General features: G+C 38.7%; 1 protein-coding gene across 1 annotated transcript in view; it reads left to right on the plus strand.

The window, feature by feature from the left end:
• The window catches only part of Col9a1 (collagen type IX alpha 1 chain), a 92,766-nt gene that overhangs the window by 44,015 nt on the left and 21,000 nt on the right, over nt 1–27,751 (plus strand). The window contains exons 19-33 of the mRNA XM_045156687.1: nt 288–341; nt 3,337–3,390; nt 7,183–7,236; nt 8,980–9,033; nt 9,169–9,222; nt 9,344–9,397; nt 9,809–9,862; nt 10,783–10,827; nt 12,032–12,085; nt 12,176–12,229; nt 19,918–19,971; nt 20,583–20,654; nt 21,565–21,600; nt 22,466–22,510; nt 23,873–23,905. Of these exons, the coding sequence (XP_045012622.1) occupies nt 288–341; nt 3,337–3,390; nt 7,183–7,236; nt 8,980–9,033; nt 9,169–9,222; nt 9,344–9,397; nt 9,809–9,862; nt 10,783–10,827; nt 12,032–12,085; nt 12,176–12,229; nt 19,918–19,971; nt 20,583–20,654; nt 21,565–21,600; nt 22,466–22,510; nt 23,873–23,905 (771 nt within the window). The remainder of the gene's footprint in view (nt 1–287; nt 342–3,336; nt 3,391–7,182; nt 7,237–8,979; nt 9,034–9,168; nt 9,223–9,343; nt 9,398–9,808; nt 9,863–10,782; nt 10,828–12,031; nt 12,086–12,175; nt 12,230–19,917; nt 19,972–20,582; nt 20,655–21,564; nt 21,601–22,465; nt 22,511–23,872; nt 23,906–27,751) is intronic.

Below are 27,751 nucleotides of genomic sequence, written 5' to 3' on the forward strand. Positions count from 1 at the left end.
CTTTCTTCTCTCTCTTTGGAAACCTGAGAAAAATATCTAAGACATTATTTTTATTTATGGCTAAATAGTGGGACTTGGGTAGCATTTTTATATACTTATCTGTTTTTTCTGAATATTATGCAATTCATGTGGATTACCTGGGCAGTATAATTTAATAAAGCAAGTAGAATAATTCAGGGAATGACAAATGAATCAAAATATTCTGAGCTAAGACCCAGGCTATTTCTATGTTCATTTGCTAGAATAACATTTATTGTCATTCTCTTTCTCTATCTCTCTCTCATAAGGGTGAAGAAGGTGACCAGGGAGAACTGGGAGAAGTTGGAGCTCAAGGACCACCTGTAAAGTATTTTTTTAAATTTACCTAGGATATGCAAATATTTTTTTAAAATGACTCTTGGAATATTTTCTATTTAGCATTTGGATACATAACATTGCATCAACATGATATTCTCTTATTTTCTCACCAGGCTATTATTGAACAATCACCACGTTTTCAGAATAAAACAGTGTCTCCATTTTACATTCAAGAACTTTTCCAATTTTAAAATTTTTTATTTTTTATTTTTCAAGGTAGGGTCTCACACTAGTCCAGGCTGACCTGGAATTCACTATGTACTCTCAGGGTGGCCTTGAACTCATGGTGGTCCTCCTACTTTTACCTCCCAAGTGCTGGGATTAAAGGTGTAAGCCACCAGCTCAAGAACTTTTTTTTAACAGAACAATTAAATATGCATTCAATGAGTGGATTCTAGAACCTGGCCACTAGCAAGTAAATAATGATCACAAGAGGATGACATGTCTGTGCATTTTTCAGAGTTACCACATAATAGAATTAGAAAATGTGTACATTCAAATCATGAAATAGGTATATAATCCACTGGGTTAATGTAGTTCTTTCCAGCATGTAATCATTATAATTAGAACATTCTTAGTTGCTCATAACCATGTCTTTTAATAAGCAGTCCTACAGTTGCTAAGATAATATACAAGGTAATTAGGTATTAGCACTCTTCAATTTAAAAGGCTAGACTGGATATTACTCTTATGCTATTTGAGTGCAGAATTGTCATACTATTCCTTTGTCAAAATTATAGCAATAATAATTGTCAAGAATTTATTGAACATTGCAGTTAGCCAAAGTATAGCTCTGGGATAACTAGTAGAGTCAGGAAAGACAAAGACAGGGCCACTCTTTGTCTGTACTGTACTTCCTCACAGGACCAGCCTGTGTAGATAGAAGGTGCAGATTAGTGTTTACTTAGAGGTTAGATAGAGCTCAGGGGAGTGATGGAATCTAAAATAAAATGGTTTCTGTTTGGGGCATGTGACATCTTTAAGGGGACTCCGTAGAAGAGTTCAGATGTTTGGTTCAGAAGCTTGCCTTCCCTGTTAGTAGCCTTTTAGTAGAAGCCAATGAGGAGATAGACTTTTTATTTTTATTTTTTATGGGGGGGGGCGGGGAGGGAGGGAGAGAGGGCTTCCAGCCACTGCAATCTCCAGACACGCGCGCCACCTTGTGTACAAGTGCGGCTTAGCTCAGGCGTCACCTTTTGTGTCTGGTTTATATGTGGGATTTGAAAAGTAGAACATGGGTCCTTAGGCAAGCACCTTAACCGCTAAATCATCTCTCCAGCCAGGAGATAATCTATTTCAAAGGTGGGAGGTAGAGCTGCATAGTGTGAAGTATGCAAGATTTTTTGATCGCATGAAAATTTGATAGGGACTTAAAGCGTTTGTTAAAAAGCCATTTTTAAAGATCCATGGAACAGCATTTTGTAAGCAATCTGAAAAAGAGGTCTTATGAACTACATGTTTATGTTGGGTAGCTTACATGGGTTTCTGGAAAATACTGTGAGCATTGCTGACATTCTGGTGTTTAGGAGTAGGTAGGTATGCCAAATTTTCTGTACAATTTATAGAATTTTACCTTTTAAGTATATATGCACTTTTGTGAGTACCATACACTAACCAATTGAGCTCTATGAGCACAGTTACAAAGTAATCTATAGGTCTATAAAAAGTGGGGTTTTTTTGGCACATTTATTAAAACTCTGCTCTCAAAGGTGACTACCTCAGGAGCCCATACATGGGGTCCTCATGCCACTGCTATCGACCTAAACGTTGTTTAAATTTTATTTTCTGTAGAAGAATTGCCTTCAGAGTCAGTTCATAAGCTGCACAAGAGAGAACAGTTTAATCTGATATAGCCACGCTGCACTTGAAATCCTAATTGATGTTCCAAGCTAGACCATACTGCACAGTGGAGTTGCAGACCGGTACCTGACTGATACGCACACTGATATGTGTGACTGACCTAGATGAAGGGTCGGCCATAGACTGGTCCCATCTTTTCCAAGAAAATATGAAGAAAATGAACGCCTGGAATTACTTTATCTTAAGCCAATATGGAAAGCTAGTAGATGTCCAAAAGGAGGCTTTCCTGATGAAAAATCCATCCACTGCTATGTCCCAGGGGGCACACAGGCATGCCCTTTTCTGGATGGTTTCTGGAGTCTTCCTGTTTTAGGGCCAGAGAATCTTCAGCAGTAGTATTTCAGTATTTGAAGAGATTCCATAGATCACACTGACTCCTTTATTTTCAGGATTGTTCATTCACTCCTTTGCTTGTGATGAGTTCTTCCTTCCCCATGTTGGAATGCAGAATGCCTTTTATCATGGGAATGGCATACTGCAAACTGCTGACAAGTGGTTGATGGAGAGTTCAGGCCTATTTCTAAGACAAGATTTAGGGGTTATCTTGGAACCAACTGCCATGGATGACATGCATTTGTTAGAGAAAATTATTCCAAGGTGTAAAATCATGCTTCACATGACTAAGCTGTGAGGGAGGGAGGAATGCCAGGGTAAATTCTGCATATGTCTTAAGAGATGTCAGTCACATTACCATAATCCCTCTATGTTGCTATTTACATTTTTGTCTTCAATAATTGTGCCAACTCAATTTTCATAGAGTTGTGTAGGTCTCCAGATTTTTTTTTTTTTTCCTGAGGTAGTGTCTTCCTGTAGCCAAGGCTGACCTGGGAATTCACTATGTATTCTCAGGGTGGCCTCAAACTCATGGCAATCCTCCTACCTCTGACTCCCAAATTCTGGGATTAAATGTCTTCAGTATATTATGTGAGGGTTTTAACCATCAATTTTTTTCTTGAACTTTACTTTTTAAGCTAGAAATGTCCATCTATACATCGTCACTATTTCTTAGCGCTGCTTTTACTTATGATAACAGGTTTCTTCTGGATCAGCTATTATAACAGTATTCTTAAAAATGTTTGCTTGAACTAAAATTAATTTGCTGTCTTTTTACATTTCCAGGGAGCTCAAGGTTTGAGAGGCATCACTGGCATCATTGGAGACAAAGGAGAAAAAGTGAGATGATGATGATAAATTAATCAAACTGTGCTAAATATTTTCAAAGTTCACTACTTAAGGGAAAACTACTTATGTTTAGCAACCTCACTATCTTCTTTTTTTAAAAAATATCTTATTTATTTATAAAAGAGAGGGAGACAGAGAGTGTGAGAGAATGCTGGGGCCTCCTGCGACTGCAAAAGAACTGCATACAGATGCATGGGCCATTTTCGGCATCTGGTTGTATGAGGATAACTGGGGAAATCGAATCCAGGCTGTCAGGCTTTGCAAGCAAGTGCCTTTAGCTGCTGAACCACCCATCAGCCCCAAGCTCACACTTTATGTTTTGTGGCTGTGTCTGTACGGTCTCACATTTTGTAAGTACAGGTGATTAAAACAGGAGTAAGTGGGCTGGAGAGATGGCTTAGCAGTTAAGCGCTTGCCTGTGAAGCCTAAGGACCCCAGTTTGAGGCTCATTTCCCCAGGACCCACGTTAGCCAGATGCACAAGGGGGTGCATGCCTCTGGGGTTCGTTTGCAGTGTCTGGAGGCCCTGGCGCGCCCATTCTCTCTCCCTCTCTGCCTCTTTCTCTCTCTCTGTCGCTCTCAAATAAATAAATAAATAAAATTAAAGCAGGAGTAGCTTGCATGATAATGGTCATTATGTTGTCTCTTGCTGTCCATGGATGTTTAGTTGCTACAAGATGCCCACCCTCACTAAGGAAACCAAAGTCTACAGTTGTTCAAGTGTGATATAAAATAGTTTACTATTGTGTGTAGCCTATGAACACATTACTGTACCCTTTAATGCATCTCTTGGCTACTTTCAATGCTAATACAATGTATATGTTAGGTAAGTTGTCATTATACTGTATGTTTATGGTATAATGACAAGAATATATGTGTTCAGTACAGGGGATTTTTTTTGTTTTGTTTTGTTTTGCTTGAATGTTTTTGTTAGAATCTATGGAGGCAAAACCCATGATATACTATTTTTTAAACTGTCTTGGGTATTAGAGAAAGCAGGGATGTAATACTTTTACTTTTCATCAATATCAGTAGTTAGCCCAGATAATGCTCTCATAATGTCAGTAATGGTCCTTGTCCAGCAAGGCAAAAGCAGGGGAAAATAGAGAGGGAGAGGTAAGAGAAAGAAGGATGTCTCCTAAAACTCTTGGATCTGTTAGCCACTCTGTGAGTTGAGGTCCGCCCCAACAGGGGTCATACTCTTATGGCCACAGTACACCAGCTTGGCCTTAGCTGACTTCAGAAATCTTACTCTTCATGGCAAGGTACATGCAAACTGCAAGGAAGGCTGGAGGAAGAATAGGCCTACATTTCATTTGTCACTTATTTGGAGAGAAATATAAACAACTAGAATGCAAGCAAAGGAGGCATAAGTCTGAAGGCAGGTACTATGAGGATGTGGAGATGAATTAGTGGCTTAATCATGATAATGCATGGAGAGAGCCCAGGAGAAGGTTTGTGGCCAAAGGATGGATGACAAGTGAAGGTGATGATGAAGGATGGAGAATAGGCAATGTTTGGAGAGAATGGACATCCTGAGGAAAAATAGGAACTCCTGTAAGTACCCTCAGTGAACTTTTCCTTGGGGGTTGTGTGTTTGTAGGGTTGTATCTAGTTTTGCTATCATTAAAAAAGGTTACCACCTCTTACAAAGTATATTTGAAAAGCAAGTTTTGGGGAGCACAGAAAAAAATTCCCTCTTTATCACTACATACAACTTCATTTTCTTCAGAACAAAGACTAATTTGTGTCAGTTCCACATAGCAGCTCATGGATTCTTGTTAACAATAAAATAACAGTAAGTTTTCATTGTTGATACTCTAAATCAAATGCTTTTCAATATACATGCACATTTTATGAATCGAAAGTCTAGCTTATCTGCTATTTTTCTTTCAATTTCATGTTTCTTCAGTCTTTAAAAATAATATCTTGCAGGTATTGTCTTTGTGCTTACTTTCTTCTTCTATTTCCTCTGCAATTTTTCCTTTCCAAAAACACTATATTTAAGAAAACATTAGTCTGTAATATTTCTATGTCCATGTTACCATAAGTAACATTCTGTATCTCTTCATTATTAGTAAAAACCCACTTATTTTGATGCCTCTGGTAGCCAGGCCTTCACTTTTGCTGTATTTAAGTCATTCCCTAAAATATGTGACCCCTTCTGTTTGAAGCAAATTACTGTTTTTGATATGCTTTTTATTTGAAGTATTTTTCTATTTGAGATTTTCCAACATTTCTCATTTCCCTTGATTTGTGTCAAATTGCTTTTTTTTTTTAACAAAAAAAAAAAAAAAAGAAAGAAAGAAAAGCTCTTATGAACACAGATATGGAATGGTTACCTAGTAACAGCAGTTTGGTTCGGAGCGCACACTGCACTTCTATAAGGGAGAGAGAGACTGAGCGCCTCAAAGCCATTTCTATCATGCAAAGGCCACAGGGCTTTCCTAATGCAAGGTGAATGATGAATTCAAGGTCTTTTCAGGTCTTCCAAATTCTTTCTTCTCTCGTGGTGAATGTGGAATGTATCTACTGTGTTCTAGTTTGAGGGCCGTTGGGGCGATCAAAGAATTGCAAAGGTTCTGTGGTCCTGCTACTTCTATGGTGTTTTTATCTTTGATTCTCCCTGTGTCTGAGCCTTCCATCAAAGGTTTCCTTTTTTTTAAAATAATTTTAATTCTTACTACAGATACTGGCTCTACTGGCCTCACATCTATCCAGTACTCTTTGATTGCTTTTCACTTGTTTTATCATCTCCTCAGTTCAGCCTGGTTCATTAGGACACTGCCTGTTCACTTGTCCATAAGCTTTCTTACTTTGTAGATGAGAGTGTTTCACAGTGGGGGCTGTTTTATACTGAATCCACTGTTTTTTTTTTTTTTTTTTTTTTTTTTTGGTTTTTCAAGGTTCAATCTCACTCTATCTTAGGCTGCCCTGGAATTTACTAGCTAGTCTCAGGGTGGCCTCAAACTCATGGCGATTCTCGTACCTCTGCCTCCAGAGTGCTGAAATTGAAGGCATGAACCGCTTCACCCGGCTCTTCCACTGTTTTTTAAATTGTTTTTAAAGTCACATTTCTGTTTCTATAAAGAAAGTAAGGAGATAATCTGTAGCCTATATAGCCACGTCAGATATCATTTCCAGGTAATTAGACACCAAATTTTGGAATGTCCTTATGTCATTTGTTTTGTAGGGTGGCTCTGTTTAGATAAGATAGGCAAATTATTATTCATATAATGAACCAGACATCAGATGGAAGAGGGTATGTGTAGGTCCTTCCTCTGAATCACTTGGCTGCACTTTTTATTCTAGTTCAGAGTGGGGAGGGGGGCGGAGTTCTGGAAGTCCTTACCATAGCTATCACATCAGAGTCCACTGTATCAACCCTAACTTTAAGGCTTTCATCACTTGAATTCCAATGGGTATTCTGAGAATGCTGGGGAGCCACTGCCAAACCTCTTCCAAAAGATTTGCCAAACTCTCTGAATAAGCACCAGTGTTTGCAGTTCATGTCAGTAGTTGAGAAGAGATGCATTGTTAACTTGAAATATCCACAGTGGAATCAAAGGCGGTACTTAAGCACCATCGGTGTGGTGAGTGATGTACTTGTGTCTCATATCTGAAGTGCCCAGTGGATTGCTCTTTTGGGTCCACTATGAGTAGAGTGTGTATTAAACATTCAACCTTTTCTTCTGGCTGTTTTATTTCTTTAAAAAAGATGGATCTGCCTTTTAACATGCATAACTGATACAAGTTTTATTTTTGTCTCTTTTATTTTTTGCAGGGTGCTCGGGGCTTAGATGGGGAACCCGGGCCTCAGGGTCTTCCTGGTGCACCTGTAAGTGGTTTTCCTTTCACAAAACCTCATGATAGATCTTCAAAAAGTAATGATAAGTTTGACCTTCTTTCCTCCCTCCCTCTCCCTTTCCTTTCCCCCCTTCACTCCCTCTTTCACTTCCTTCCTTTCTTTTTTTTGACAGAATCTTACATGTGAATAATTAAAATGGAAAAATGGAAGCCAGATCAGGTATCACAGAATTCTAATCTCATCTACTCAGGAGGCCTAGGAAGGAGAGTCACAAATTTAAAGCCGACTTGGGCAACAGAATGAGTTCAAGGCCAGTCTGGCCAACTTAGTATGACCCTTGTATCAAATAAAAAGTGTCATAACAGTCTATTCATCCATCCATCCATCCATAAGTAAAATGGAAAAAAATGGGAAAACATTTCTATATCAGTTTTTAAATGATAATTTTTTCTTAGAGGCACAGAAAAATAACTCCTTTGATGTGTTTCACATATGATATGTCAGATTGTTGCCTGTTTATGTTTTCCTTTTGATCTGGTTGTCAGGACACCTTTATTCACAATGATGAGCTCATATTTAGTTCCTGAGCAGTTCTACCTTTTCTTCCTCCCTGATTTCTGATTTCATTATTCCGTACCCTGATTGCCTTCTATACATGTGTCATTTTGTAGGCTGCCTTGAGCTTTGTTGCAGGTTCATAGACAAGAGCTCCATCATTAATCACCTCTGCCTCAAAAAAAAACAAACAAACATAGAAATGATACAAGTAAAAATAGAATATCCCAGTGTCAAAGACCATTGGGAAAAATAGAATGTAACTCAGTGATAAACTACAAGGTCAAGTGCTTGAAAAGGACTCAATGTAATCTGTGCAAGTGGAACTGAGAGAAAGGGTTTCTCTGGAAAGTCATTCTTGGAAAGGCTGAAAAATGTAGGGGGCACAACATTCAAATGCTCACTGGCAGGCCCTGTTGTGCCAACTGTAGGGTTACTCACTAACTAGAGTGGAGAGTGTGTTGAGACAGTGGTGTTGACTGGATAAATAAAACTGCATTATGGACTGTGTCTAAGGTTGACCAGATTTGAACTGGTCCAATAGCCACAGGGAGCCTTGATGTTTGGAATAGTTAAGCCATTACAAGAACCTATGTATTAGGAGGACATATCCTCTTCCACATACAGCACGTATGAGCGCTAGCTGCATAATTTAGACAGAAACCATGGTTCTTGAAGAAGAATAGAATAGCATAGGGAAAATATACCATGTATTACTAATCCAAGTCTCATTCCACCCTGACGTTCAGTGAGTTAGCTTTGATACGGATTTAGTTATTGACGTTGTTACTTGTAATATGGACCTTAATCAATTCCACATCTACATTGAAATAACATGGAAACATTATGCAGATAAAATGAAAACAAAGATATGCAAGTCTCAGTTATCTCTATGGCAATATCAGTGATTAAGGATATAAGTTTTACAAGAAGAATCAGCAGGACGTGGTATTGCTTGCCTTTAATATCAGCACTTGGGAGGCCAACATAGAAGGATCTCTGAGTCTGAGTCCAACCTGAGAGTACCTGGTGAATTCCAGGTCAGTCTGGGCTAGAGGGAGACACTAACTACCTCAAAAAAAGAAGACTGAATGATGTGTCTGTGATAGATCTAAGTCATTGTGGTGACAGAGCAATAGTTGATTAATGTGAGTGATGCTAATGTTATGTCCATCAATAGGTCACTTCTGAGACCAACACACTTTCCTTTTTATACAGGGTGATCAAGGACAACGAGGTCCTCCAGGAGAGGCAGGTCCCAAGGGAGACAGAGTGAGTTCAAATTAGCCTTAATCACTACAGGCATCCTGCTTTTTACTATTATCTGCTGATTTTTGTCTATTTGGCATGTTCTAAATATTGCAAACATTGAGCACGTCTTGTTCATTCTTTTATTCTGCCCTACAGGGGGCTCAAGGTTCTAGAGGAATTCCCGGACTGCCTGGGCCCAAAGGAGACACGGTAGGTCTGGAGCCTAGTTTGTATTGTGATTACTGACTTACAGTAAGCATTTAGAAAATGGTGTAGAAAAGAAGAACATGACTGTTTCTAAAACACAGTGTGTTTCTTTGTGTGTCTTCAGGGTTTGCCAGGTGTGGATGGTCGAGATGGGATACCTGGAATGCCGGGAACAAAGGTATGATTTAGTCCATGAGTGAATGGGGCCGTCTCTAGCCTGACCAGCAGAGCTCTGCATTTCTATTACAGCATTACCAGAAGATTTAGTTATCCTGCTCTGGCTCTTTTCCCTTTATAATCCTTAAACCAAACATCAAATACAGAAATTCAAATTAAGGTATACACTTAGTTAGTTGCCCACTTTAAGAACTCCTTGATGAAAATAGGCCCAAGCAAAGCATGATTTTGAATTTATGTCCTGTGTCCTATACCACTGCCTATCCTGAATTTAAGTAACACTTTGAAGTGCACCTAAGGTCAGCTGCTGGGAGAAATCCCCCCCCCCCCCCGAGAAGGTCTGTACACTTCTCCTTCTTAAATTCAGCACTTCATTCAGGTACAGTGATGCAATGAAATCACTGTTTTTCAGGGTGAAGCAGGTAAACCTGGACCTCCTGGTGATGTGGGACTTCAGGGCCTGCCGGTGAGCATTTAAATGTTTAAAGATTTACTGGTTCATAGATGTGGTTTAAAAGATAGGAATTTGGATTATATAATATGTTAACCTGAGGAAAATATGACACTCTATCCTGAGTTCTACAGTTTACATTTTTGTAATTTTTTTCTGTGACAAGCTTGTCATTTCTGTAGGAAGGATAAATGGAAAGCTTTAATGTTCTGCCTTGCATCTGTCTTTTCCCTCTAATGTCTTCCTTATCTAGCCCTGGGTGATGGACTATTGCAACATGTGTTGTCCTATTTTAATCAGTCTTACAGTTCCTGTTAGCAGGATCTCAAGGACACAAATGACTTCTTTGAGATTATGTGATGATTTGCAACCTTCAAATTGGTATTTCCCTGCACTGATGTGGCTGGAAATGAATCTGGATTATGCATCATGCAGTTTTACTCTTAAGCACATCCTGCTGGTGAACAAAGGATACTTGGTCATACAAGGACTGGCACCCAATCTATTATGCCATCTGGCTCTTTTTAAGCAGCCAGAAGAAATTAAGATTCCAGATCCCCAATTGAAGATTTTATTATTCTGTACATGAAGCACTGTTCTGTCCCTATAACATCTGTCATGCTCATGAGCTCTCCTGTGGATATGAAAATGGGGCTGGATTTTAGTTTGAATGTTTATCATGAAAAAAAGATAGCTTTGTTTTAGAGGTTTGTTTTAAGGTTACCCAGCCTTGACAATCCAGTTACAGTAACCTAATATCCTGCATGGTGGGTAGTTTTTTAATTGGCTGAGTTTGGGAACTAGGAGGCATCTCTCTCACCCTGTCTTTGAGGTTGTCATGATCCCTCAGCCTCTTGGCACTGGGTGAGGAATTTGACTTCTCATAGATCCTCAGATGAGGTGGTTAAACCCAGGTCCTCTGTGTATCCTTTTAGGGTGTGCCTGGAATGCCTGGTGCAAAGGGTGTTGCTGGTGAAAAGGTAAAACATATTAAACTTGCCATTGATATTTTTATTGATCCCTTTATGAATATGTTTTCTTTATAAATTTTAACATATCCAGACTGAATTTTATTTTATATTTAATCCCTGGAAGATATCAAAAAGTAAAAGCTTTAAAGTTTCAAATGTTAATCTGTGTCCCAGCTGTAGAAAATTGCTGACCAGACTTGCTTCATGAAAATGTCACCCTTTGCTACTATAAACAGACAGCTTTATGGTTCCCTAATATTTGAAACACATAATATATATCATTAAGTCATAGATAGATCCTATATCTACACATATTCTATACAGAATTAAAGACAAGTAATTATAAAACATTCAATAAAAGAAAAATTAAAGGGATAAAACAGCTTTACTTTAGAATAAAATAGGTAAAATGGGATAAGAGAGAAGTTGGCCACTGTTCAGCCCTCATAGTGCATGAACAGAATTGATCACCAGCATGTGCTCCTTGAGGAGGAATGGTGCAGGGAGAGGTTTCATCCTTTCTTTCCCTAACAGCACATCTTCTGTGTTTTCTTTTTCTTGCTGACTTGATTTTCAGAACTTTGAATACTGTCAGTCTAAGGTAAATGGGTACTCAGAAGCATATTTGAAATAGGAAGGGCATGTATAATTCTTCATGTTGAAGGAAATTCCTTTAAATGATGGCTAAAATCCAAGATAGAGAGAAAGACACACACACACACACACACACACACACACACACACACACACACGGAGGGGGGTGTGCAGGAGAAATATACAGTATGGGCATAACCTCCTGCCATTGCAAACCAATTCCAGGTGCAGATGCCACTGTGTGTATCTGGCCCTACGTTGGTATGAGGGAATGTAACCCAGACGGCCAGGTTTTGCAAGCAAATGCCTTTATCCACTGAGCCAGCTCTCCAGCCCCAAGACCTTCTTCTTTTTTTTTTTTTTCTTTTGAAATTTGACCCTTAGTGTACTTCTTGGACTAAATGTTGAGATCTTTAATGTATTCATTAAGAAAATGTTTCTACATCCTTCCAAGTTCCAAATTCTTAATGTGAAATCTGAAGATTAATACAATTTAAATATAAGCATATTATATTTAAAATAAACCATAAAATATTATAACATTAGCAAGGATGAGGCAGGTTGGTCCACATGCTTACTTTCAGTCTGATTTGCTGTGAATGTCACATTTTATCTTTAGGGTAACACAGGTGCTCCAGGGAAGCCTGGTCCATTGGGAAACTCAGGCAAACCGGTAAGATGAAATGTAACCTTTCCATCAATTATGTCTTAATGTTACCAGGGAAAGTTAATATTTTTTCTCCTGCCTTTTTCCTAATAACAGGGTCAACAAGGACCTCCAGGAGAGGTGGGACCTCGAGGACCCAGGGGCCTTCCTGTGAGTACTTCTTTCTCCAGTGCCCTCACAAAGTGCCCTCTGAGAACTTCACTGGGTACTTCTCTATTCATCCCTTAATACCCGAGTGCTTCTGATGTATGAATATGTGCTAGTCCCGATAGACAAGAAAATGGGAATACTATATACATTCATCATGCAACCATATCTTTTTTGGCAGAAAATGGAAACATAAATGAAATACTTAAAAGAAGCATAGTGGCTCTTTTATTCTCATCTCATATTAAAGGACGTATTCTAGTGTGATTAAAAACTCCACTAAGGGCTAAAGAGATGGCTTAGCAATTAAGGTACTTGCCTGTAAAGCTTAAGGATCCAGGTTTGATTCTCCAGGTCCCATATAAGCCAGATGCACATGGTAGCACCTGTATCTGAAGTTTCTTTGCAGTGGCTGGAGGACCTAGTGCATCCATTCTCACTCTCTATTTCTTTCTGTCTCCCTCTCTTTGTCTCTAATAAATTTAGAAAAAAATCTTTAAAAAGTTCTTCTAAGATATAATTCAAATAATATATAAATCACATATTTAATGGACATAACTTTCTGAGCATATTTACAAAGTGGTGCAACTATCACCATAATTAGTCAATAATCAGAATCAATCAGTCTGAATATTTTCATTACCCCACAGAAACCTTGTATCCACTTATAGTCATTCAGCACTTTTATCCCAAACTCTTCAGCTTTTTTTTTTTGTTTTGTTTTGTTTTTTGAGGTAGGGTCTCATTCTAGCTCAGGCTGACCTGGAATTTACTATGTACTCTCAGGCTGTCCTCGAACTCAGCAATCCTCCTACCTCAGCCTCCCGAGTGCTGGGATTAAAGGTATGCTCCACCATACCCAGCTCAGGTTTACTAATTCTGAAAATTTTCATGTGAATGGTTTCATACACTACATGGCATTTTAATAATTTTTAACAATTGTTGTCTTTACTGTTTAGTTTAAACATTCATCTATTTGGTAGCATGCGCCAGCACTTAATTCCCCTTTATTGCTAGATCATAGTTAACTGTGTGGATTAATGGCATCGGTGCTTCACAATCTTTTCATGCATTCATCTGGTATGGGCATTGTTTCGATTTGTTGGCCATACACACACACACACACACACACACACACACACACACACACACACAAAACGATGCTATGAGTACTTGTAAACAAGTTTGTGTGTTGATATATGTTTTATGTCTCTTGAGCACATACCTACGATTAACTCTCCATTTAATCTTTTAAGAAACTTCTGGATTTCTTTAAGTAAAACTTGTGAACTCTCCAGTAGGAACTTACCTATTTTACAGAAGACACAGCAATGCACATATCCTCACTAGATATAGTTTATCCCTTAGAAAGAAGCTAATGAGAAAATTAAACATTATGCACATAAATTTTGATTTAAAAAAATCCCCTTAGCCTTGTGTTTCAGTTCTTATTTCTGTCCGCTAGATAACAAAAAACAAGAAACCATTCCAAGAGAGAACATAGCAACATTCCAAACATCACTTTTACTTCGTTCAAAGCATTCCTTGAACAGGTTGAAGGAAGGTTTTCGTGCTTTAGAGACGCGAATGTTGCCAGCTGCCATGGGGAGTTACAGTGGACTTTTACACGTCTATAGATGTTTCTGTGAGATGGCTTCCTGAGGGTTCTCTGCAAACCAAGGAGACTAGCATCTGCTCCCAACTCCACTCCTCACTCACTTGTTTACTATTTCCTTCATTATTTTTCTGGAAACCTGCACATTTTCACAAAAATACTTTCCACAAATTAACTGTGAAGGAACTGAAGTTAGAGCCATATCACATTCCTTCGACAGTAAAAAATATATATGACTGGCCTAGGGAGATTTGACAGTGTGGGCCAATTAGGACTTTGAAATGTTTTACTATTACATCCATCATTCACCTTTTGAATGGAGGGCTGGGATAGTGGAAGGAATACTGACTAAGCACATATTGCATGCCAGGACAGTGCAGAGAACACTCAAGAGTGGCACACAGAGAGTGCTTAGAGTCACCAGTTATATGCCTGAGGGACAGAGTCATGAGGACTCAGAGGCAGAATAACAGGAGGGTCCTTTTCTATAAGATGAACTAATCAGAAGAAGACATATTGATTGGGGCTGTGAGGCCTGAAGTTCAGTTTTTGCTTTTCAAATTTCTGTGAGTCTAAATTCTTTCCATTGCTCCTATAACCAAGGCTGAAAGCCATAAAATTCTTCCATTTCATTTCCTGACTCTTGGACTTGTTGACACTGTCGTCTTCTTTTTCTAATCTCTTATACTTGACTTGCTTTTCTGCTCCCACTTCTGCTACCCTGGCCCAGCTCACTGCCTGCCACCTGGATTCTGCAGTCGTCTCCTGACTTGTTTTGCCAGCTCTGGTCTTACTTCCTCTGCTAAACTGTCTCAACAGGGTACAGTTGGCATTTCGGCTGGGCTACCTCTTTGTTCTTTAGGACTTTCGGGTATTGCACAGTGACTCCCATGTACCCTAGAACACCAGAGGGGTCTCTATGATCATGGGGGACAAGAGTGACAAAGGCCATCCCAAAAATCATTTCAAAGGTCAGGTCAGGGAATGGTCATGCCCCCAGTCTTCATGAGGTACCACGTTGCTATTTTCAAAGTACAGCTTCTGTCACTACTTCTCTATCCTATTTAAAATTCTTCAGTGGGGCTGGAGAGATGACTTATCTGTTAAGGTGGTTGCTTGAAAAGCCAAAGGACCCAGGTTTAATTCCCCAGGACCCAAGTAAGCTAGATGCACAAGGTAGTGCATGTGTCTGGAGTTTGTTTGCAGTGGCTGGAGGCCCTAATGTGCCCATTTTTCTCTCTCCCTCTCTCTCTGTTTCTGCCTTAAGTCTCTCTATCTCAAATAAACAAATTAAAATAAAATATTATAATTTTGTATTTATATGTATTTATGAGAGAGAGGGGGGGGCAGATAGAGAGAATGGGCACTCCAGGGTCTCCAGCCACTGCAAATGAAGTCCAGACATATGTGCCATCTTGTGCATATGGCTTATGTGGACACTGGGGAATAGAACCTGGGTCCTTTGGCTTTGCAAGCAAGTGCCTTAACTGCTAAGCCATCTCTCCAGCCCAAAAGTTCTTCAGTGGCTTTCCATTGACAAGAGTGTACCTAAAACTCTTCAAAAGCTTGGTCACCTAGTTTTTCCTCTCATTTGTACCTTGCTTAGCCCCACTGCTCAGGTCAGGTTGAGCTCCAAGCAAAACCTGAAAACCTTTGTCCTTCTCAGCCCACTTGTTCTCCTTTCTGTGATACTTTGCACTAAGATGCCCCCTTCCGTTGTTGTGACTCAACATCCCAACTCTGCTATCCCTGACTCCTTTACATCCCCTGCTCTGGGGACCTCAGGAAGATAAAGGCATGTTTCCTCACATTTCTTTACTTAGAGACTACCACAAGGTAGTGCTCAGTAAATACGTCCTAAACAGTAAATATGTCCTGAAATGAATGGAATTGGAGGCATAATAAATCCTGTTCTGCTATTTCCATTGCTAATAATTAACTCCTCACATGCTATAAATTTTTTAGAAAAATGTCACTATACACTATAAATATTACAGTTCCAGAGCAGTTTTTTTTAATACCAAATCTACTCTGTTATATCATTAAACTCAGTTTTCTAGACAGATTCATACATGTATAACTATGCCTCCAATTTCGATCATTTTTTTTTCTGTAAATATCAAATCAAGTTGACGTGAAGGAATGAAGACACATATCTAATATATTTCTAGATATATATTCTTGAAATTTTTTTTGCTAATATGACTGCCAAAAGCATTTGGTTTATATTCTGGCCCCTCCAGTGATTTCATAGGAGCACCTGTCTGTCATTTAGGCCATGCTCTGGCTTTCTCCATTATATTCCATCGTGCCCTTTCTACTTGTTTTACACTTTGTCTGGGTGGTTTCTGCTTCAGAGGAGGCCAGTAGCCTGGCCTCTGATCTGCCACCACAGTCTAAGGGCTCCTGATCCACTTTGGACGTCCAGGCTTCTCACAACCTGCTAGGTCTTTTTTTTTGGGGCGGGGGGTTGGGGCCTGGAGAGATAGCTTAGCAGTTAAAGAGCTTGCATGCAAAGCCAAAACACCCAGGTTCAAGTCCCCAGGAACCATGTAAGCCAAGTGTGTCTGGAGTTTGTTTGCTGTAGCCGGAGGCCCTGGCACACCCATTCTCTCTCCTCTTCTTTGTATTAAGTAAATAAAATATTTATCTACTTTTTGTTGTTTTATTGAGGTAGGGTCTTGCTCTAGCCCAGACTGACCTGGAATTTACTATGTAGACTCAGACTGGCCTCAAACTCACAGAGATCCTCCTACCTCTGCCTCCAGAGTGAATGCTGGGATTAAAGACATGTGCCACTACATCCAGCTCACCAGGTCTTTGATTAGTGATATGATGTATTGCTGAATAATCTAGCTTCACCTCCATCTCACCCAGCCCCTGGCGGTGATTTGTGTAATGGTTAGAAGTTACACATATTTTTCTTTGTCTATGTGTGTGAGGAATAGTTAAATCTCTACCAGAGGCAAACACAACTATGTAATATAATAAAATTGAATTATAAAAATTGAGAAAAAAGAAAGAAAGAAAGAAAAAAAATGGTTCAATAAATGTGAGTATACAACAACAACAAAATATCCTTGTAGGGCTGGAGAGATGGCTTAGCAGTTAAGCACTTGCCTGTGAAGCCTAAGGACCCCGGTTCGAGGCTCGGTTCCCCAGGTCCCACGTTAGCCAGATGCACAAGGGGGTGCACGCGTCTGGAGTTCGTTTGCAGAGGCTGGAAGCCCTGGCGCGCCCATTCTCTCTCTCTTCCTCTATCTGTCTTTCTCTCTGTGTCTGTCGCTCTCAAATAAATAAATAAAAAAAATTTAAAAAAAACATCCTTGTAATGAATCTAAAAAGCTATCACTGTGATAGGACTGAAATGCTCTTCTAATATGAATATGCCAAGGAATTGATGTACGAAGCAGTCTATAGAATTCATAATTGATATCCTGAGTCAATCAACATCCTTTTTGCTTGAGAGAGGCACTTAGTATGTAGGCTAGGCCAAATACAATGATATATAATTCCTTACTTTCAAAATGTGAAATGAGGGAATGTTCATTGTTCCTCTAGTTAGCATTTTGGGTAAATTGGAAAATATTATAGTCCTTGTAAGCTAAAATGTGGTGGACTTAAATTCATTAGTTTGGAAAACAGTTTTGGCAACACACATATAATTGAATTTTATATGACCACTTACAAGTCTAAAAGTTCTATCTAAAAGGAAAACTTTCAATTTGAGTTATTTGTTAATGTTACATTATTTGTTTGTAAAGATTTCATCTGCTTGATCTGTGGTGTTGACAGAAACTGGAGACAAGAGGACTTGAGACTTTGTTCCTCTGAGCACTTTGCTTTTAAAGAGGTGGTTTTGATAAAAATATCAATGCTTGAATGGCTAGGGATTTCCAAGATGAGAATAAGATAAGCACAAATAATGTATTTGTGCAGGACCAGAGGACGAATGGCTGCACGTCTCTGACCCTTCTGCTCCTATGTTTGTTGGGCTTTTGTGGCTCCATACATTGAGCAGTGCTGGCTGTCTGCAATGGGGCTCTGAGCCATTCATAGGTATTACCAAAAGCTTTCCCATGAATGGGAAGTACTTGTCAAATTAGCAATAACAACTTATGAAAGATAAGAGAAAATGAGATTTTATTGGAGAAATTCTCGTCATTGGGAATATAACTCATCTGATCAACAACAGATACAGTCCTATATTTGAATTTATGCTTTTGGTTGTTGGAAAAGAAGTATATAAACCATCCTTATTTCTGGCAAGGTAGCATTTATTTAGAAGTGACTACTTGAGATTCTGTTGAGATCTAAGGTTTCTCCTGATGGTATTAATTTTTCCTCACCACTGACCATTAGTAGTTTGTGAATTAAAGTCTAGTGACATTTAGAATCTGAGTCATGGTGCAGCTGAGATTTGAAAATGCCAATGGACAGATCTACCGAGGGGAATCTGCCTTGAACTTTGGAGCTGTCAGCCAAATTAATGTGGCTGATGCCAATCTCTCTAGATGGATAGAAGAAAGTATGGCAGGACTTTTCACCCAGATTTATATTCTTCTAGCACTACCACTACAGGGCACTGACTCTTGCTTCCAACCAGCTCATGAGGGTTAAGGGCTATATCCTGAATGTATATACCTGACAGGTTTTTAATACAAAAATTATTGAAAAGCGTTTAAGAACATTTAGTTTAAATTACATATAAATCATATAAAATGAGTACCATAAAATTTTGGCTCACAGCCAGAAACTATTGTCACATGATAAACATCTCTTAAACCTTTAAGGAGACTTAAAATTCAGATTTATGGATTTTGACACCTCATTCAACTTAAATGTAAATGAATAGTATAGGGGTCAGAACAGTATAATCTAATCAGAGCATTTAGAAATATTAAGTATTAAAATGAAGCTGCTATGTTCTTTTGAAGAAAAGCTAGCTCATCAAGTTACTCCTTCCAGTTTTATAATACATCTTAAAGGAAATGGGTTTATCTAATAGCCTCAGAGCTCAGCTTAGTTGAACATGTTAGAATTAAATGAGCTTTTATCAGATTGCCTAAACTGCAGTGGAGTTCTCAAGAAAAGAGGTCAAAGAAGTCATATGTCTGTTCCTCAAAAGTTTGTCCCTCCAACTTCAGGCTTCTAAGTAGAAATCTGAAGACTGTGATTTCCACTAAAAGACTGAAATTGGCCCATAATATAAAATTATCATTGCTGTTAGTGTATGTTGAGATGAATCACATGTTTCAAAGTCTGTTTAATCCTCTCAGACATATTTAGGGCTGGAGTGAGTGAAACATAGACATTTTTATCTCAGGAACATTATAAATTCCTACCATCTGTGTCTTTTTGAAGTCACAGTAGTGATTTCAAGGCAAACATTTCTGTCCTGTGTTTGTTTTCACATTTTTTTAAATAAGAGAGCGTTTCTCAGATGTTGATTTAAAAATTATACTGTGCAGAATTCCAAATCAATTGGTATGCAATAACTCAAGAACATACCATCTAAGAGAGGGGATAAAACATGTATACATATAGGGCTGGAGAGATGGCTTAGCAGTTAAGACATTTGCCTGCAAGACCAAAGGACACAGGCTATATTCCTCAGGACCCAAGTTAGCCATATCCACAAGGGGTCACATGCATCTGGAGTTTGTTTGCAGTGGCTGGAGGACCTAGCACACCCATTCTCTCACTCTCTTTCCCTCTTTCTCTGTCAAATAAATCAATAAATAAAAATAAAATAAAATAAATAAAAAAACATGTATACATATAGCCATGATGTAGAGAAGAATGTGACTTTCATATCAAAAACTACCAATTACTGTTTCATATATTTGTATCAGTTATTTCCTGTAGCTTATCATACAATGAACAGCATTAGAAAAGTCAATGAACACTGAACTTGGGGATACTTTCTGTGCTGGCTTAATACCTTCAATTGAAGGGTGGACATATTATTTTGATGCTTTGTTTTTTTAAACAAAAACCTGGGTAGGATGTTATTTTATTCACATAATAATTTTGCATGAATATATAGCTGACAATGGTGGTTGTGTTTTCACAGGGCAGCAGAGGAGAAATAGGACCAGTAGGATCCCCAGGCATACCTGGTAAACTGGTAAGCCATATTTCCAATCTCTGCATGTTTGCTTTCTGCAAAACTGAATGCATTTTTTTTTTTTAATACGCAAGGGGAGAAAACCAATTTGCTAAAGGTCATTTAATCAGTTGTATTTGATTTCTGTTGTTATGTGAGTGTGTGAAAATGTAAATGTGGAATTTCAAATTGCATCTAGGATATCCTCCAAGGGTATTTTAATCAGTAGGGTTTGTGGTATGCATTTGAAAACCAAAAGAGACACGAAGTGCTACACTTGGCATCTGTTCTTGGAATGAGAGGGAACTGTGGGTGAATGCTGCCTTTTGCTTCTTGCATATTTTCTGTTTACATAGCAAGAGAAGCGGTGGCAGGATGTGGACTTGATTGAAAGAGTCCACTGTTGCAGAGGAGTGCGTGGGGCATTCGGGACCGCAGAAGTGGGATGGAGGCTGCTGGGGGACTGGCCCCTCTGGTCTTGAAAGTGTGGGAGAAAGGCAAACTGGAGGATGGAGCTAAGCCAGTCACAGCTCATTTATTTTAGATAGGCATTTATACACCCGAGGCCCTGCCTGGCTTGTGTGCTTTCAGCACTGCAGACACTTTGACGCTTGAGCTTGTTTGTTTCCTAGGGACCTCTTGGTAGCCCTGGCCTCCCTGGATTGCCTGGGCCCCCTGGACTTCCTGGAATGAAAGGTGATAGGGTAAGATATTTAGTCCTCTACAAAGTTCCTTATGTTGAAGGAGGATCTATGCTATGTTGAAAAATCAAGCTTGCTGGGTCTGGGGAGATGGCTGAGTGGAGGAAGTGTTTGCCTCACAGCACGTGAACTTGAGTTCAGATCACCAGCACCCAAGGGAAAAGCCAGGCTAGGCAGTTGTACCTGTAATCCCAACACAAGGGAGGTGGCAGGATACATAAGAGTTTCTGGCTAACTAGACTAGCTGAATCATGAGCTCTAGGATCAGTGGATCAGTGACTCTGTTTTAATAAATAAATAAATAAATAAATAAATAAATAAATAAATAAAAGAAAATAATAATTGAGGAAGACACTCAACATTGACCTCTGGCCTCCACAAGACATACATAACTTTAGACATATGTGACCATACACATAAACACATGCACATACCACACACATGCCCTTCCCCACATAACACATACATGCCCTTCCCCAAGGAAATAAAAAAATGAAGCCCATTTTTCTTTCCCCAGTAAAGAATTTTTCTAGCATTTATTGTAAAGAAATATCATGAAAGGCATATTTAATTACTGAGAATGGAGATAAGGAATAAAACACATCTAGAAGGAAGAAAATTAAGGCTCAGAAAAGTAAAATTTAAGTTGGAGTCATGCTTTCTATTTAGTTCTAAATTTATGTTCCTATTTGTGAAATTTACATGGATATGATCAAGTGATACTCCAGATTTTTACCAGAGACATGTGGAATGATTGTTTCCCCTAGTTTTTCCTGGTTCTTGCTAGGTGGTGAGATGTAGGGAAGCTCTCTTTTATCTCATTTTCTGTCAGTTCATTAAGAAAAGGTGGTTCATTTGAAATTATAGATGCAATGTAAAATATTGAAAAGGAATTATTTTTTATTCATTGCAGGGTGTATTTGGTGAGCCAGGTCCAAAGGGTGAGCAGGTGAGTGGTATGTTTTATAAGCGTGTTTGGTATGGACCACTTCACAAGTTTATGAGGGTGATTAAAATGATGGTGGCTCAGTTTTTTTTTTTTTTTTTTGCAATGTGTTTTATAGTGAGTGAAAATTGTGGCTGAGTTTGATGTAGAGTCTTATCTACTGGTATAATAAGCCGCAGCGAATGATGGCTCTGTCTGCCCTGTTATATTCTGCTCCTCCTTTGAAGAGGCTGGCCTTGACTCTCCTGTTCAGCTCAGTGGCTTACTTATATATCTGATAGTCTTCCAAAGCCACATTATAATGTTTTAAGTTTTTCTTGATTAAGACCTCAGCAAATAAACTCTACACATCAACTAGATCCAGTCTTTTTCCTGGGTTCCTTTTCTTTCTTGTTTTTATATTTTATTTATTTTAGCCTACCATGTGCTTCTGGCTTATGTGGGTTCTGGGGAGTTGAAGCTGGGTACTTGGGATTCACAGGCAAGCATCTTAACTGCTAAGCCATCTCTCCAGCCCCTGGGTTCCTTTTCTATACTAAAATGACACTTGTAAGTGTTACTCAATTGTAAAATTGTTGAAAATGGTTGTTAATTAAACTCAAGTTAATTAATAGATGAACCTTAACCTCTCTTGCCCTCTTTCTAGGCTACTCTAGTTTTTGGTTTGGACTAAGTGTACTGGAATGCCATTGAAAACGTCTTGTATTTTGGCATGCTCCTGGGAGCACTGGGGCACTTGTAAAATGCTTGTCAATTTCTAATGTAAATATTCATTTTTTTTTTTTTTTTTGCTGAGCAATTTGAATTAGTTAAAGTTGATCCATGGAACTAACGATTTGAAAAATGTGACATTTATTTTAATTTTTAGGGTGCATCTGGTGAAGAAGGTGAAGCAGGAGGACGGGGTGATCTTGTAAGACTTTTTTTTTCCCTCTGGTTAATAGTGACGCTTTACAACTGTTTTCCTGACAGTTTTCCTCATCGTCTTCTTTGCAAGCTAATGAAAGACTCCCAATACTGTGGTCAGCATCAGTGAAGCAGAGAGGAAACAAGCCACCAATGATAGACCTGGCTTTAAACCCTGGAGAGTTCTCCTCAGATGGTGAATTCTTTTGTGGTCTCATGTTGATGAATTCAAGTGATTCATATAAATAGGAAAAGTAGGAATAGTGGTAATCATGGAAACAAAAGGAGGGAAGGATTTTGTTTTTGAGATTTACATATGTCTTTAGAATTTTTTGTTTTGTTTTGTTTTGAGGTAGGGTCTTGATCTAACCCAGGCTGATCTGGAAGTCAACATATCAGACTGGCCTTGAACTCACAGCAGTCCTCCTACCTCTGTTTCCTGAGAGCTAGGATTAAAGATGTATACCATCATGCCTGGCAGATCTTTTATATCTAGGTAGCTGTGGCTCATAAATCTGGCTGAGGGCATCCTCTCTATCCTAAAACCTGCCAAAGAAGGGACGTCTGTCTCCACAGAAGATTATGAAAGCCCCGGGTTGTTTTACTGGTGGAACTGTGTGGTCTGCTGGCTCATCAATACAGCTCTGATGTCAGTGCCCAATGTGGGAACTTATGTTTTACTCCTTTGGGGTTGGAGGAGATCATTCTTGTGAAAAAGCTTTAGAAAACTTCTAGTGTAGGATTTAAGGTAAATGCAATGTCTGAATTGAGCAAATTCTTTTTTAGCATATTTGTTAGAGGATTATACCATTTTATTTTCTGCTGAGTTTGTTTGCTAGAATGTTTAAAATCATAGTATTGTAGAAGATTACCTGATAGGCTAATTCTTGAGCTGAACTCACCTAGAATTAGTGGTGAGAAAATTTCCACATTTACAAAGCATACACATTTTGTTTGGTAGACTTCTAGGAAGGACTCAAACATATAATTTGAGTTAAAAATGATGTTTTAATAGTTGGGTTTAAATATCTGTATATTTTATGACAGAAAACCATTTTATTATCTGTTACCCTATACAGTAATGAGCATTTTAGATCTGGGTGGAGCCTTGGAGAGCTCTGATTCTACCTTCTATTACACAGATCAGTTAGCAGAAGGCTGGAAATGTACCTAGCTCACATGGGACCACAAATTCAGTAGTAGAACTGGGACCAAAATCCAGATTTTGAGTCTGTTGTTTTCTGCGGTGTCAGGGTTAACCTGCACATGGATTTCTATATTCTAGCAGCGCAATAGCTTTTCAGAATATTTTAGGAAACTGTTAGGTATAAATACATTGTTCTAATATAAATTTGTTTTCTTGGTTTAGGGAGATATGGGATTACCTGGACCAAAGGGATCTGTAAGTATAATTAATAATAATGATATAAAAACTAAAAATATCAATAAAGGTATAGAAAATATAATTCCATGCTTTATCAAATCATTCAATAAAATTCAGTACTTAATCTTGATGTGGTAGTGCATGCCTTTAATCCTTGTACTCTGGAGGCAGAGGTAGGAGGATCACTGTGAGTTCGAGGCCAGCCTGAGACTGCATAGAGAATTCCAGGTCAGCCTGGAGCTTGGGCTAGAGCGAGACCCTACCCCCCAAAACAAACAACAACAAAAAAGTCAATGCTTAAAAGACTTAACTTCAAAGAAATGTGTCTAAATTTCCTTGGTAGGTAATGGATTAAACCAACAGAAAAATATTCACAATTGTATGAATGGTTCTAGCTTTAGAACTAACCACTGTAAAGGCAGATTTTTTTTTTCCCCCAATGAATGTTACCTGGCAGCAGTCTAAATTCCTTCCAAAATGGGTAATTTTTAAGTAAATAATGTGAGCTTTTCAGTGACAAGAATAAAATTGAATTTCATTGGCAGTTATTTTGGAAAATAGCTCAATAATTTTCTTAATATCCTCTGTGTTCTAGTTGAAGTAATAGAGAGGCACAATGTATAAGAAAAAAATGACAAAAAATAATTAGAACAAGAAAATGATCAACCTGATCAATTTTGTCATTTTATAGAAATTAAACTGATATTGTTTGAGATTAGATGGATTTAGAATTACAGAACCAGTTAGCAGGAAACCTGAGGTGACTTGCTAATTTATATATTAATATAATCAAGACTAAAACTAAGGAGAAAGAAATGAAACTCAGATGAAATCTCAAAACCTGCTACTACTGGCTTCTAGTTAATTTCTAAATCCTTCCCATTTCTGGAATATTCTCAGTTCCTCTGGATTTTACCCAACAAATTGTTCTCATGGCAGCCAAAATAATCCAAATAAAAAAATAACCCACTATTTAGCCCTCCTTCCTTCAAAATTCTTCAAGAATAACATCTACTACCTATACAAGACCATCAGAATAGGAGGAAAAGATCATGGCATCAAAATAAAAAAGAGACTGATTGACAGGGGGAGGGAATATGATGGAGGGTAGAGTTTCAAGGGGAAAGGTGGGGGAAGGGAGGGCATTGTTTACAATCATCTAAGTTGTTAATTAAAAAAAATGAAAAGAAAAACAACAACAACAACAACAACAAAATAGACTCAACAAAGTATACAAAGCCTTTGATGTCTTTGGCTAACTCATTTTATCTTCTGGATGTCTGGGGCTTCAAACACTTGCAGGACTTGTACCATGCTGTCTAACACTTTAATCTAGCCTGAACACACTTCCCATTTCCTTAGGACCGTGACCTTACTAACACATTTTAGATTCAGTTGCTTTCTGAAGGAGGACCCTGGTGCCCAGCTGTGTGCACATCACTGAAGTGGAGATGTTCACATTGTGCCAGCTTATGTGCCACTAAAGGTTCAAGCAATGTTTATGCCCAAGAATCCCCAAAAGGAATGATGGCTCTAAACATAAAGTTACCTTGATGAGTTTGGTGATAGGAATGCTATATCACTATACATCTTTAGTAATCTTCACTGGAAAGAATTCAGACTAGAGCTGGAGAGATGGCTTAGCAGTTAAGACATCTTCCTGTGAAGCCTAAGGACCCAGGCTCGATTCCCCAGTACCCACGTAAGCCAGATGTGCAAGGTGGCACATGCGTCTGGAGTTTGTTTGCAGTGGCTACAGGCCCTGGAGTGCCCTTTTTTTTTTCCATTTTAATAAGAATTCAAACTATGCAATAAAAAAATAACCACAATGTAGTGGCTAACAAGGGTTAATTGTACTCTAATTTTGATAAAATATTAGAAAGTATCCCTTAATTCATTACTGCTCTCCACCCATTTTTTTTTCTTAGCACTACCAGGGTAATGTGATAGAATTAATTGTGCTGTTCCACAATGAGGAAAAATATTTATGAACAAAGCTCCACTCTGACTTCAGCCCAGTTGAACTTGTTAAGTAGGAGGCGTTTAGAACCTGAATTTTACTTCATTATGTTGAATTTCTCCAATTTTGGGGAATTTCTCATTTGAGGAATTCTTTCTGAAAGGTTGAGAGCCCTTATGATGTTTTAGTAATATTGCCCCTTGATCTTCTCATTTCAATGTTCCATGTATGGTCGCAGTAGCATTTTAGCTATGGCCAGCAGGAGCCTATACACTGATCTGGCCACTTCTTCTTTAGAAAATAATTCATTTTTATTTAAGAGAGAATGAGAGAGAGAATGGGCATGCCAGGGCCTCTAACCGCTGCAAAAGAACTCTAGGTGCATGTGCCATCATGTGCATCTGGATTACATGAGTTCTGGGGATTTGAACCTGGATCCTTAGGCTTTGCAGGGAAGCACCTTAACCACTAAGCCATCTCTCTAGCCCATGATCTGGTCATTTCTTCAGGGCATTTTGAGCTCATGTTGGCATCACTTTGGGTTGTTTAAGAAGTTTTTAAAGTTTTGCTTTCTGGGCACCTGACAGTTTTGCAGCCTTCTGCAGGATATCTTTAGTTGACTTGACTTAGGTGGACATCCTTTTTTTTTTTTTTTTCTTTTTTTCTTTTGCATACAGAAAGGTGGGGAGGAATACTTATCAATCTTAGTTTGGCTTTGAGTAGTGAAAGCATTGCTTCCTAGCTTCCATGGGTTTAAACATTTGAACGCTTGAAAGAGTGAACTTTTCATAGGCAAATGCTGCGTGTGACAGGCGTTTTATGAACACTCTTGTCTCCGTCTGGAGTAAGCCCCCCCCCCCCCCCCCCCCCGGCTGCCCTCTATTCTTCTCTTCTCATTCTTACCCTGAATCGCAGAAATAGAGCTACTTTGCCACACAATCTAACAGAGAGACTTATCACATTTTAGTTTCACAAAAACTGAATTAATTTAGTGTCGTTTAAAAGCAATTCTTGTGTATGAAGAGTCTTTAAAATGCTTTTAGTGATCTGCTCTCAGGAAAACCCAACTTATATGTACGTTTTTTGTTTTTTTTTTTTTTGTGCTGAGGGAACAAGTGGTTTATTTTTAACTTCTTTAATGTTTGGATATTAATTCCCCTTATTACTTAAGCTGTGAACTTGTTTTTTGACTCATTTTTTAATGCAGCATATTCAAAGTGACATTTTAATTGCACTGATTTAGTCTATGTAATTTGCAATTCTCAGATATACTTACTATCTTCCAGTTCATCCGACATGTTTATTTTTGTTTACTTTTATTTATTTGTTTATTTGACAGCAACAGACAGAGAGAGGAAGAGGGAGGGAGCGAGGGAGGGAGAGAGAGAGAGAGAGAGAGAGAGAGAGAGAGAGAGAGAGAGAGAGAGAGAGAGAGGGAGAGAGAAAATGGGTATGCAAGACATCCAGCCTCTGCAAACGAACTCCAGATGTGTGCGCCCCCTTGTGCATCTGGCTAACGTGGCTCCTGGAGAATTGAACCTCAAACCAGGGTCCTTAGGCTTCACAGGCAAGCGCTTAACTGCTAAGCCATCTCTCTAGCCCCCGACATGTTTTTATAAAGGCAAAATAGCATGTTTTTGGAATTGTCTCTATGTCTGTTGCACAAAGAGTACCCAAATATCATATCTTGAAGCAACTCAGTAATTTTTTGTTGTTGTTGTTGTTTTGAGGTAGGGTCTCACTGTAGCTCAGGCTGACCTGGAATTCACTCTGCATTCTCAGGGTAGCCTTGAACTCACGGCACTCCTCCTACCTCTGCCTCCCAAGTGCTGGGATTAAAGGCATACACCACCATGTCTGGCTTTTAATGTAATTTTTTAATAAGAAATTTTAGCAATCCTCAT

The sequence above is a fragment of the Jaculus jaculus genome, chromosome 8, assembly GCF_020740685.1.
Source record: "Jaculus jaculus isolate mJacJac1 chromosome 8, mJacJac1.mat.Y.cur, whole genome shotgun sequence".
Lineage (NCBI taxonomy): Eukaryota > Metazoa > Chordata > Mammalia > Rodentia > Dipodidae > Jaculus > Jaculus jaculus.